Source organism: Limulus polyphemus, unplaced genomic scaffold, assembly GCF_000517525.1.
Source record: "Limulus polyphemus unplaced genomic scaffold, Limulus_polyphemus-2.1.2 Scaffold61, whole genome shotgun sequence".
NCBI lineage: Eukaryota > Metazoa > Arthropoda > Merostomata > Xiphosura > Limulidae > Limulus > Limulus polyphemus.
The window spans coordinates 595,366-609,621 of NW_013665671.1; the positions used below are offsets into that span (position 1 = coordinate 595,366).

Consider the following 14,256-nt stretch of genomic DNA (forward strand, 5'->3'; position numbering starts at 1 on the left):
TTATTCGAAAACGAAACAAATGTACCTTTTAGTATACAACTTAGCTGTCATGAGGTTTCCTTATTTTAAATCAAATATTATTACAATTCCAATTTGTATTTTCGCTATTTTTTATTTAAATATTGATATAGCAATAATCTAGGTGATCACCAGGATCTATTTAATTTTGACAATTAGTGTTAAATTAAAAACAGGTACTTCACTTATGCTGTTTAAACTGTTGATTAAAATAACTAAGTTACATGTTAAAAAATCATGCTTTATATAAAAAAATATTAAATAATTAAACGCTTTTTGTTTATAATACACATTTCAATGCAAAAACACTTACATGTTACGTGTAAGAAAAATACACACGAATTATCAAATAAAATGTTTAACAACATAGTATTGAAGTAAGTAGTCATTATTATATTCGTAATAGATGTATGAAAAACCTTTCCTATATTTAAGCATACAAACCATTCAACATGAAATAGGATAAACTTGAAATTAATGGATATTTTTTATAATCAACATCTATATATTTTGTATTTTGCGAATTTACGATATCACCTCAAAACATGCTAACCTATTGTTTTTTACCATAAAAATCATTCAGTTTCTCTCATCTTCAATTATATTTCATTAGTTTAATCTGTTGTCATGTTGAAACATGTCTGTAAAGAGATTAACTTTTGAAGTTTGTCTTCCCTATTCTCCAGTCTTTGAATAGAACAGGATTAAAGTATGAGATAAAAATAATTTAAAACTACACTCTTAGCTATTCAAACTACTTTTTATTATTCACGATATTTATGTTCGCTGCTTGCACAAAATAAAAGTATTTGAGCTAATTTGTTTCTAATAAAATAATATTTCTCACTTTTAGATTTATTTTATTCATAGATTTGAAGCCAAGAATCTCTGAGTTCAGGTTTTATATCATAAAGCAAAAAGAGTGAAACACTCCGTGACTAATGAGATCACCACTTAAAGACGAGTATTAAACTAATGATATGATCCCTACAAGAAGAATATTCCATAACTAATGGTATGATTCGTTAAATAAAACTACTTCTTAATAAGCGAGATGAATACTTGGAGTAGAATACTTCTACGATTATGAGATAATCTCTTGAAGAAGAACAGTTTTAACTAATGAGATAATTTCTTTTCATATTTCATCCACTTCCGGTGAGACGACTTTCTTGTGTGGTTCTTCTATACCGCAATCTGATGCTAAGTTCCTCAAGATTTTATCCATCGCGCTGAGTGATGTCTGTAATATTAAAATAAAACACAGCATACAAATATAAAATAATGTACATTTCATGTATTATACGACAATTGTTTGGTTTCAATGTTTTATCAAACAGCTGTTAAACATTGATAAACTTGCATAAAATGTTTAAAATAAACATATTGTGCTTAAGCTATTAATATTAGTTACAGTAAATATTTCTCGACCTAAGGACCTCGATTAAAAGACGTGCAGACTATTAGTAGAGTAAAGAAACATACCAAATGGATTGATACAGATTACAGATTTAGTGGAAACACTAAGTAGATAAATAACTACTGATTCTGAATCGCAATATTAAACCATACTTTCCTACTTACAGAGGCAAAGTGAAGTCCTGAAGAGCTTGTTTCATTGACGAAAAAATAGTTTTCTTGTCTTCACGGTAGGTGTTACCACATAACGACTGCAGTTTGAACAAATACGTGTCAAAGTTATCAGGTGTTGGTTTCTCATTAAAATTGGGCAGTCTAACATGGTCCAAGAGTGAAATAAAGTTGTTCTGGAGTGATTCATAGTATCCAGATAGATTATTCGTCTTTTGAGCGAGTTCTTCGTTTTCCTGGTTAACAAAATAGGAACAAACAAAAATTAAAGTAACATATATACTGGTATAAAATAACAAATCATACATTATGACCACCTGAGAGCTAACGATGCGAACATATTAACGAAATGAGCTTTATATACGTCTTTACGTATGAAAAAAAAAACAGTGTGTTTATTTATCTTATATTCACACTTTACTATTATTTCCTAGCAAAATAATTTGTTGAAGTTATCTACGTTTTTGTGCTAGATTTAGAATTCGGACATGGAAATCGTTAGCCAATAAAACCTAATGTGTTCATACTACAATCTAAACCACCATAAATTGACGAAAACTAGAATTCTAAATCTAGCTCAAAAGCTAGCCAACCACACAAATCTCATTTGCTTTGAAAGAGTAAAACGGTGCGTGTTATAGAGATAAGATCTACATCAAAATATATTTTGATTCATATAATTTATGTTGGAGTAAGAAAGAAACGAGAGCTACTTATGTATCATATGATTAGTAAAAGCTTCCCGGTGCCGAGATGTTAATGTAAAACGACTCTTAGCTTAATAAAACAGATTCCTTAAATAGGTATTCGGCCCTCAATTTGGTGTTGCTGTCAGAAGAAACAGAATAGAAATAATAAGAAAGAAGTGCTATCTCCATGACTAAACAGTGCATGACTGATGGACAGCTCAAGTCAACAAGTGGACCAATAGTGCCAGTGGTGATTGGAGCATGTGACAAACATCGAGAAGTGTCAACAAATCACAACGTACCAGTAGGCAAAGGCTATGTCGGGTACAAGAAAGTGAAGGTACTATGAGACACTGGGTGCAGTATAGAACCAGTTTAGTATCTGATGATAAGTTGATGGGCAAGGTACACCTGTGTGTGCTAATTGATGGGATAGTGAGAAAGTTTCTCATAGCAAGAATACATGTGGACAATTCATACTATGTGGGAGCCCTTGAACTCACGTGTACAAAAGCACCAATCTACGATTTGATGATTGGAAATATACCAGGTAGTAGACGTTTGGAGAAACCAGATAGAAAAAAAGAGTGATGAAGCTTTTGTAAGACATCAAGCCTCTGTAAGTATCTGAAGATTAAAACCCGATTGTAGGTTTATGGGAACTGAATAAAGCACAGAAGAAAGATCCTTCACTGCAGAAACTTTGGGACAGTGCACGGGAGAAAGTATAGCACAAGACAAAGGAGAAAGAGACTTATAAAACAGAGGACCAGAAAGGAATACTGGATCATATCTATCGACGCAGTTATACTGGGGAAGCTAAACACATCAAAGGTAGTCAGAAGAATTTCTGTGACAAGAAGGTCAAGGATGGACTTTTCAAGGTTCGACAGAATGTTTTAGTTCTGCTACTGGCAGACAACAAAAAACTCACCCTGCAGTGGAAAGAACCTTTTGAAATGCAATAAGTGGTCAACAGAATGAACTATTAAGTGAAGGTGGACGGGAAGACCATGATCTATCATGCCAATCTGTTGAAGAGGTACTTTGAGAGGGAAGAAGACTTAACGGGTGCAGCTATTGAGACACAGATGATCGTGCAGGTGTAGCTGTCATAGATACAGAGCCAGAAGACAGTGACTTTGTCATTGAAGATGAAGCCCTACTAGACCTAAGCTAATTAAGTGGAGATGAGATACACAAGGACGTTAACATAATAGCTATGGCACGTTTTGTTACGTAACTTTGTACGAGCCGTATGTTGTGTATATAGTTTAATTGTTGTACTAGGCTATTGTAATATTGTTGAGGTTATCTTACATGAAGCTTCTAAGATTTTCTCGTTATGTGTAACATTTTTTTCACTAGATGGCTAGATATTTCTAGATTTTTCTGTCGCGTGTATAAAAATACAGATACAGAATAAAGTTAAGCTAGTGAAAGTAAAAGTGGAAAAAGTGAAGTTAGATTGTGTGATTGTGCGTTTAGTCATAAAGAGCGTATAGTGGCGATTTCTAAAGTGAGTTTCACTGTCGATATTTCAATAATAGAGATAGAGAAGAATAATTTGTCTCGTCAAAGGGTGTTCTAAAGTAATTGAAGTTGGACTTTGATGAAAAAGAGACAATTATTTAAAGCTATGGATACAACTATGGTCTCTAACAGTTACAGTAGTGATTTTAAAATGAGTATCACAGCCTTGTATTGTAACAACAGATTAGAGGAGAATAATTTGTTTTGTCAAAAGTTGTTCTAAAGTAATTGAACCAACCTGTGTGGACTTTGATGAAAAAGAGACAATTATTTAAATCTCTGGATACAAGTATGATAAACAATAGTGTGACGAATTTTTGTAAATATGTTTGATTTGTTTTGAATATATATTATTTTAAAACAAGTGGATTATGTGCTGTCCGTTTCTTGTTAAAATTCATCATCAACATGTCACAGATACCTACTATAAGTAATCCGGCCCTATAAAAAGCTTACATTAAGTAATAGAGTAACTTACAAAATTTGAAAGTAGGATACTCTGCATGACTTGAAAATAGTTTACCTTGCATTAAATGGGTGAAAAAATGACAATCAGGAACGTAGTATCCAAGCGAATGTTGTACAAAATGAAAAGAATGATAAATAGCCCTTTTTGCTGTAAGTTATTACCAAGTACTCGTTAAATTCATTATTTTAAGTTTTTGTTATAAAATCATTAAATGAATCCGCAAACAAATATTTAAATATTTTATAACTGAAAATTTCAAATACCTTGTTACCTTTATGAAAACATCTTGTATTTTCAGAAAAAGTTTAAAATTTTCTTTTTGTGCATATTATGGAAATGTTCTTCTTAGTATTTTAAAGATATTTGCGGTTATGCCACAAATAATATGGGGCAGCAGTTTTGCTCTAAAATTTTAGAAATATTATGATTTATGAAATTAGGGTTTAGAGTTATTATTTTGATCAACCTAAAAGATTGGTAGTGAAATTTGAACATTATGAGAAGTAAAAAGAGTGTCAGATAACTGATTTATTTAACACTCGTTCTCTAACTTGTAACTTATTAGTTTGTTTGAGCAACAACTACTACTGTTTAATTTGTAACGATTTCTCGATGATGATTATGCAAAACTTACTCGTTCTGTAACTCGAATCTGTTGCTCCATCCGAAAAATGTCTTTTCTTAATTTTACCATCTCCGACTCTACTTTAGCATTGTGTCCTTGCAGATCCAAAATTTCGTCTTCAAGTACTTGGATGTCAGAATCGGTCTCATTTTCTAAAATAATATTCCGATAGAGAAATGTTCAAACCACCATCAGAGAGCGTATCAAATTAATATTCTAGAGAAGTTATATTCCACTTTCCTGTGTTCCCAGAAGCACAATCTCAGAGTAAGAGTAAATAAATAAAAATAAAGTAGACTTGGCAATGAAGGATAGACCATATAAAAAAAAAGTTTTTTATTTCCTTTCATAGCTAGCCATTTCTTAGTTTAATTTGATTTTAAGAACCAAATATATTTGAAAAACTGGGAGATTAAATCAAAATTACCAACATAATTAACAAAATATTTTAATTTACAAATTAAAACAGAAATACAAATAAGCTAATATACATATATATATATACCACACGCACACACATTCACATATATACTAATGTAAATAATTATGTAATCACATGTGATACACATACATAAAATCATAAACACAAAGTAATACTAACTAGATGGTGAATTTACTAATTGTACAAAACAATCAGAGAAAATACAAAACAGAAGTAAATAAGTTGTACAATGCGAATCGTTTGCTTCTCAAAGAACATTACACGTTGTTTTCATGCTTCTGCACAGTTTATTAATGCACGATTGTGAAATTTAGTTCCAAATGTTCGGTATTACTCATCACAACCGAACTAAAATGTTTGCTCTCCTTTTTACCTTAGGTTTTACATAAGCCTATACATTTAAATAATGTCTGTATGAGGGCTTTGTGCACACTAAGTTATGGCAGCAAGTCATCCTTATGGTAAGATATCGTTTCACTATATGTGCTGCATGCTTGAATAATTGTTTTGCTGGAAGATGAATATCCGCTCAATGAGTCGTGTTCCTGATAGAATCGCATGATGGATCAGAATGTGAATGTACTTGTTAGCAGTCAGTTTTGTGTAGATTACCTACTGTACATCTTTAGCTGAGATGCAGCACAAACTTGTACTGATTCCCTACCATGCTTTATTGTATGTGTTATACATTATTATACCTTTACCCCTTCTCTATGAATAAACTGTCATTCATTATTACTACATCATTCAAGCTTGGATTCATTTGTAAAGAGGACTTGTCTACAACTTCTTTCCTTACATTGTTTGTTGTCGGATGTTCATTTCAACCTTTTGGCTTGGTTGCTTTTTCGAGCAGTTTCGCGTCCATCAACAAAACTTCGTGCTTATGTGTATCTTAACGAATTCGATGCAAGATTCATACCGCTATTTACAGCGTGATATATATTCGATTGCCATCTAACAATTAAAATCATACTCTGAGATTCTTATCATCAGTTTTGGAAAGTTTCGGTTTCTGCCTTTACCACTTCTATTGTTAACAATTTCAGGTTCACTTACCTTCTTCTAATTCTTGTATACTACTACTGAAACATTCAGACTTGCCCCAGTTTTTCGGATAGAATATTGTCTATACACACTTGTCATTCAATAATTCAGTCATGGGAGAATTTACTACTGGTCATAGTGAATAATGGCTTTATATTCATGTAGCACTTTCTATTTGGTTGAATCACAACCAAACACAGTCTAAACTATCAACGTGTGACTGTACTCCGGTACAGTTCGTTTTAACACGATATATGGGTGGTCCTGTAATAGTTGCTTTTATACCTCCTTCTTTCAGCGTTTCTATAATCAATTTCAACATTGTTTGTATACAAATAAAAGTTTCAATCAATGAATTGCATCAAAAACTATTACCTCAATATTGTTTAATTCGTATACATATTTATGTTTTATGTTTAAGTATCACTGACCAAAAGGAACACATCTTACCTGATTGTGTTTTAGTCATCAAAGGAAGCGTGTCGTCGTGAGACAACCTTGGTTTTTTCATTATTAGAGTAGCCTTAGGACATCCACTTACACTCCTATGTGTTAGAAAACTTCCACTGGTGTGCCCACTTCCATCGCATCCAGAGGTGGGACATCTGGTGGTATTTAAAAAAAATGCTACTCTACATTTTTTTCATATAACTATATAAAAATTTTTCCAAAACCTTTGAGCACAAGTAAAATACTTTATAGTTACCAATTCCGAATCACTATGTATCATCCATTTGTATATTATATTGATAGTTTGTACTTGATGAAGTTATGGACTATTCTACATCATTTCAAGTACTTTATTGCACTCCTCTATTCTATATCTTATTATACGTACGAAGTCGCACAAGAATTCTATTTCTCAATAGTTTTAACAAAACTTTAAGTTTTAGGTACACTACATTCAATTGAAATAAATAACACAGCCTTACCTTTAAGTGTTTTCTGTTTGCAAATAACGACACAAAGTGATTTTAGTAGATTATAATTTTCTCTAAAATGAATTAAGTATTCAAACATGTTGGATATTTTACGTTTTCAAATAGGTCATTCTTTCACTTATTTAAAACTTCAATATGTTTTAAACAGATATCGTTAATAGCGAGACTAAAGCAAGTATTTAACAACATAAGTTTTACAAAGGCAGATGGTGGACAGTGCTATTATATTTCTCTAGGACTGCATACAGATTTCTTCAACTTGTCTCAATTTAATTTTTGTTTGTAGTTTTCATTTATATACTTAATTGTATTACATGTGTTTTACAAAAGCAGATGGCGTTTCTATAGGCGGATACTGTTATTAACATAATATACAGTAGTATATGATTATGGTTTTCACTTCTATATTCATTTTGGATGACATACCTTTGCACTTTCTGACGTTCTATTTCTAAAATACTTATCGCTAATTCATGAGTTTTCATTTCTATAGTTAATATAACATACTTCTACATTTATTTGCCCCGAAAAAGACGCTTATTTATATCTCTAAATAATATACAATATTTAAAGTTTCGTGTTTAGCTTTATAAGTTGATTATTTCACTAAAGTTTAGTTTTAAACGATCTACGTAAATAACTATGTTTAACCATTTCTACTATTAGAAATTTTCATAATATTGTTAAGAGCGGTGCATTAAACAGTGCAATATATTAATTTATAGCATCATATATATACCTTTTGTCATTTACATACTTAATTTACCCTTTATCATTATTAACAATTGAAACTTGCCATGTGATAAGGATGAAATTTATTTTGTTTTGAAGAATAAACTTACCTGGTTCCTTCTGTTTTAATAACCGCTAGGGTCTCTTGATGATTAACCCTGTTCTTGTTGGCAAAAGGACATCCAGATGCACTAGAATAAACGTATATATATATATATAAACACAAACAACATAAATTGTTGAACAATTTTTTTTTTAATTTTATACTCATTTACTTCACTATTTATAGTTAGTTTTTGTTTGAAGTTAAGCACAAAGCTGCACAATGAGCTATCTATGCTCTGTGCACCACGGGTATCGAAACCCGGTTTTTAGCGCTATAAGTCTGCAGATATACTGCTGTGCCATTGGATGGCTTAAAGCTAGATAGTAGTCGACTGCTATTATCTTAATTTTATTTTCGCTTATTATTGATAAATACCAGTTTATATTTTTAAATAAATCTACCATGCGCTTTTAAGCCACTATATAGTGCTGCGAAAGTTGTGATTTTATCAGTGCCATCTGAAGACAAGTTTTATGAAAAGTTATTTTGTTAAATCTAAAACAAATAATTTATTCAAAAAGATAGACAAGTCATTTCAAAGAAAATAGTACATTGTTTTTGTCAGAGCTACTAAGGCTATCTGCTGCCCCTCTAATGTTGAACTGAAAGAAGGCAGCATCCACCGCCAACACATGGGGCACTCTTTTACCAATTAGTAGTGGGATTGATCGTCACATTATAATGCCCTTAGGGTGGAAAGGGCGAGCATGCTTTGCCCTGAGTTTCGATACCGCAACCAGCAGATTGTGGGTCGAGCGCCATAACCACCGGACCATGCCAGGCCCTGCATTTAAGAATGGTCATGCATTTAAAAAGTTTATGCAACGTGCTGGAGCTCGTATTAACAATATAAAATGTAAAAATGGGTGGTAATTTTCAGATAATAAAAACTGAAGGACGAAGAAATTACTTAAAGGTGTTATACCTGCGGTGGGATTGAAACTTTCCAGTCACGTGACCAGCACCATCACACCCAGGTATTGGACAACTACAATAAACGTTCAGTTATGATTAGTCGAATTATGCCAATAATTAACTACTTTTTACTAAAGTTATTCGTAGTTATGTGACTTACTATAACATATTTTGGTCTCAGACAACGACATTGGAACATATTTATCTGTAATATACCAAAATACTTTAAAATAAAAGTATTTTTTTACATTTATATTTATTCCGAATACATTAATTAAATGTGAGAATGAATATCACATTTCTAGGTATAGTTAATTTGTTCTTCGTCAGACGTAATTAGTTCTAATTTATTACCAGAGATGTTTTTATTTACAAGACAACTTTACTTATTTTCGCTTAGCACAGAATTCTTCGTATATTTTGCGAACAGTTTTTATATTTATTTTTTGTCTGTTAGAATTCAATTCTCATTTTATATAAATATCTCCTTTTTTTCGTATTGACTTATTCCTTTTACTTATTCTTCGTACCGAAGAGGTTCGGAGTCATTTTTGTCTTCCCCTAACCTTACAAGGTTTTTGAGTTTATTAGCACTCGGACACCCGGACAGGCTCCGATGTGAAGAATACTTTCCAGTCAGGTGACCTGAACCATCACATCCAGGAGTGGGACACCTAGGAAATTAAAAAAAAACAAAAGATCTTGTAAAACAAAACCCTGGTGCGCTACCGACCAAGTAAATAGCTAATATGTAAGAAAGTGAAATCATAACAATTGGGTAGAATATTTTTGCAACATTGAGCAATTGTGATGTTAAAAAAATAATATATTCTCATACTTCAGTTGTACTGAAAATTAGAGTTCTACCAAAAGACGAGAATTTACTAAATTATGTATTGTGAACTTATTATTACAAAGTTACAATTCCTTTCCTTTAATGTCGTGTATGTTCATTTTTGCTTTTATTCACGTAAATTATATTTCATGGTGAGCACCAGTATACCACTGAAACAAAAGAAACAAAAATATAATATTTATTTAGGTAATTTTTTGGAACTTATAATGAACTTGTAGTAGATCAATGGTGCTGGTTTGCTTCGAAATGGGCAACATTTGATAATCAATATTTGTTGTATTTGTTGTATTTTACGTATAATTATAAATCACATTAGAATATCAATAAAAACTCACTCAAAATTAAACGTAAAATAAAGCATTATACCACTATTTTATCCTTTCATCAGTTTGAGATTAAGTTTTACTAATCGTTATTATTTTTTGTTTAAGCTCATTAAGTCAGAAATATATGTAAAATGGTTATATTGTATCAATTGTACTTAGAACAAAAACACCTATCTTGCGCTTACTTTATATCCTTTACCGCCTCTTACTGACACGGTAACTGTGTTTATAGATAAGACACTTTATGCTAACAGTCTTAAATATAAAACAAACTTTTACCAAATTACGTAAGGTATAGACCTTAAAGAAGTAGTTAACACATTGTAGCTAAAAAGGCAAGAGAAATAAAGTTATTCTAAATCTGAACAGTTCGAACTAAGAACTACTAAAGTAAAAACTGACTAGAAAATTGCGACATATTGTTCATATAATGGTATATCTCTAATGGTTCCGCTAAGGACGGCATTTTATAACCTTTCTTATGGCAGTAAAATACCTAAAGATGGCCCTGGTTAACACATCTTATCAACCATATAATATCCCCTTTACTCGAAGTGTTTTCTTTATCCTGAGGTTGTGTGCAAGTTGAAATTAGCAAACGTTGTGAACTTAAAACAAAGATGTGAAAATATACATTTAATTTGAACGAAATTATAACACACCTTTTTTATACAACATATGTTTTTCCTGTTGCCTGTATACTTGAAAAATCACACTTTTATTTATGACATCTTAATTAACTTTTAGTTAAAAGGAATTGCACTTACATTAGCTCTTGGTGTTGAATTTGAAGGTGTGTACGGTCAGCGTAAGGACAACCAGAAAGACTAATGGGGAAAAAACTATGCAGTAATAAAACCAGCTAAAATTATTTAGATAAAAAAGTTACACGTAAAACATATAAATATCAACGTTCACTTGAAATACAAAAGTAACATAAAGTTATATGGAGAACACTTTTCCATTGATAACATAATATTTTTAATTTACAAGTTAGAATATGTGAACACATTATTTTACAGCAAAAAATTACAGTTTATTAAATTATTAACTTATCTTAAATTATTTCACAATATGGACGTTAAGACGTATAAATAAATAAATATCAATGATCTTACACACACATACACACAGATGCCGTCCTAGCATACCTCCTATGAGTGACGTAGTTCCCATTAACGTGGCCCATACCGTCGCATCCAGGAGTAGGACACTGAATAAGGGTTTTGTTTTCTCGACATTTGTGAGTAGCTTTCATAATTTTAAGTGGCCGTGAATTGCTAAAACAATAATATCAATAAATCAAATTTACTTATATCTTAAGCAGAGAACAAATTTTAATTGGCGATGGTTAATGTGAGAATGCAGACTCAATATTCTACAAAGACGAACAATAATAATATCATAAGTTTGTCTTGTAAGATTGAAAATAAAGCTATTATATAATTTATATATAATCATAAAAGTCAAAATTGAAACATAAACTAAACCACATTATTTTTATTCTTAAAATTCATTAATTTTAACCATAAATTTATAAAACAGTAAATATAAAACATCCATCTCCAGAATATATTCACAGTTCGATATTTCGACTCACGGCTTCTTCAAAGGCTGAGAATCTTTGGAACAATGAAGATAATCGGAAATCCGATTACCGTAAGACTTTCAAAGCTATGATTTGACACAATAAAGGAATGGTGAGTTCTGTGAGAATATTGAAAATGTTGCGCACAATATGATAAGGGCTTAAGATGAGTTAGGGATGTGTGCGTGTGTTGTACATTATTCATCTCGTACATAAGTAGAAAAATGTGAAGGTGATAAAATAAAGAAATTAGATTTTTGGGGATAACCCACTTTAAAAAAACTATGGTTGTAATTCATTTTCTTGGCAACGTTTCAAGCAAACGCTCTTTTTTAAGCTGGAATGAAGGTTGTCAGTTAATGACAACTACAGAAACGTTTTGAAAGGCTGTTGTATTTAAACAAACACAAGTATAGATTACATGTTTTTGGATCTGTTTGGATACAAAAGATTTGTAAAGTGAGTAGCCCAATAGATGATCAAGTACATATACAATAAGATTTACTTGCCCTAGGTATACAATGACTCGTTATTTCTATAATGTATTAAAATAGCAGTTTAAATATATGTTTAATAATTGTTTTCAGAATTTCAGGCAAAGCTACAACGCTACCTTTACATAGAATGTTCTTATTTTGAACTGATAGATTAGAGGAAGGCAACACTTCAGCTATTCTTGTCAGACCAAAATAAGGAGGCCTAAGAACGAAATACTAGAGTTCTGCTAAACCCAATTTGCAATAATTGTAAAAACTACAACAGGATTTTAATTAAACTAAATTTACGCTTGATCAATGCTCTTAATGGTTTCAAAACCAGATTTTCTAGATTGGTTAGTAGACGTATGAACCATATGTAACCAAAAATATACCTCACTGTTGCAGATCTGTTTGTTGATGTTGGTATTCCAGAGCTAGATGGATGGCTGCTAATGTAGCTTAGGCTTTGTCGAAAGTTGTGCGATGAGGGATTGGGAGAAGTGATGAGAGACTGAGTGGATAATGAAACAGTACATGGAAGTGATGCCTGTGAGCCCCCGAGTCCACTGATGGGTGAAGTCCGTAGTGGCTGAGAGGAGTCGTTAATACTGGAGGAACTAGTGTGTAAGTTAAATATCGCGTCTCTTTGATTCGAAGGTGACTGGGTAAGATTTGTCCATTCTGCTGTTCTGGGAGACAAAGGTTCACTTGATTTTGCTCCTGTATGGATAGTTTCGCATGGAGAATACGATCTAACTGATGACACATCTAATGGCTGTGAAGGTAAAAAACAGTTTCTATGGACTTCTGATGAGCAGTCTACCTTGGTTAAGTTGGGACTTGCAGAAATACAAGGTGTTGAAACTCTTGGAGAGTGAGATTGAAATCGACAACTTTCAGGAGGATTGGATGAAGAAGTTACCACAGATAAACAGGGTTTTGACATATTGTGAGGCGTTGTTACAATAGAAGACCGAAAGGGAAAAGAACAAGCTGTAGGGACTTGTGATGAAAAAGAAACAACGGGTAAGTTGGGACTCGGGGGAACACAAGGGGCTGTTACACATAGTGACTGAGAAGGAAAGATACAATTTGAAGGGGTCTGCGATGAACAAGATACCATATGTAAACTGGGACTTGAAGAGAGGCGAGGTGTTGAAACGCTTCCTTGCTGAAAGGAAAACGAACATCCTTCAGAAACTATCAATGAGCAGGTTACCACAGATAAGTTAGTGTTTGACGAGACACGATGCGTATAAGGTTCACTTTCATTAGCGATCGTCAGGGTATGACCAAGATATTTTCTTGTAGAAGAAGAATTGGTAATTTCCTCTTCAGCATAATTGGAGAAGGGGAAAGCAGAAGGTGAGAAAGTTGTGTGATGAGTGCTTCGAGAAGAATAAGGTGCAATAGAGTCCTGTGAATGAGATGATGGCCGTTCTGTCTGTGAACACGAGGCAGACATAGTCAAAACTCGTATGGGCAAATCTGATTTGGGACTAAAGTCTACTGGTTCTGTTTGCTCCATTACGGAAGAATGATTTGGATAAACTGGGTTTTGGGCAATAAACAATGAAGAAACTTTTTGTGGCTGAAGATGATCTATAGTTGTTGAGGAGCTGGAAGTAAATGATAAATAGTTTAATTGAAGTGCAAGACTTACGAAACGACTAACATGACGTATGTTAAAATGTTATATAACTATAGTGTCATTATCAAACATATTTAGGAGGTACTATTAGCAAACCTATGGATAATAAAAACATCTAGTATTACCCATATATTACTATTTTTGTAATACAAGAGACGCCTTTTAGTATTCTAAAATACTAAACTAAAAACGTCATACTAAATGTAAAAGTGTACTTTTAAAATAATTTATGGAACAAGGACTTTAGAT

General features: G+C 32.2%; 1 protein-coding gene across 3 annotated transcripts in view; it reads right to left on the reverse strand.

The window, feature by feature from the left end:
- Positions 1-359: 359 nt before the first annotated feature.
- LOC106464541 (mucin-12-like) overlaps positions 360-14,256 on the reverse strand; it is a 154,946-nt gene continuing 141,049 nt past the window's right edge. For all 3 annotated transcript variants that reach the window (XM_022392737.1, XM_022392751.1, XM_022392744.1), the window contains 10 exons: positions 12,749-13,975; positions 11,408-11,569; positions 11,057-11,116; positions 9,638-9,781; positions 9,118-9,180; positions 8,197-8,277; positions 6,864-7,018; positions 4,934-5,076; positions 1,603-1,844; positions 360-1,261 (listed from right to left, as the gene is read on the reverse strand). In XM_022392737.1, the coding sequence (XP_022248445.1) occupies positions 1,231-1,261; positions 1,603-1,844; positions 4,934-5,076; positions 6,864-7,018; positions 8,197-8,277; positions 9,118-9,180; positions 9,638-9,781; positions 11,057-11,116; positions 11,408-11,569; positions 12,749-13,975 (2,308 nt within the window). In that variant the 3' untranslated portion in view covers positions 360-1,230. The remainder of the gene's footprint in view (positions 1,262-1,602; positions 1,845-4,933; positions 5,077-6,863; positions 7,019-8,196; positions 8,278-9,117; positions 9,181-9,637; positions 9,782-11,056; positions 11,117-11,407; positions 11,570-12,748; positions 13,976-14,256) is intronic.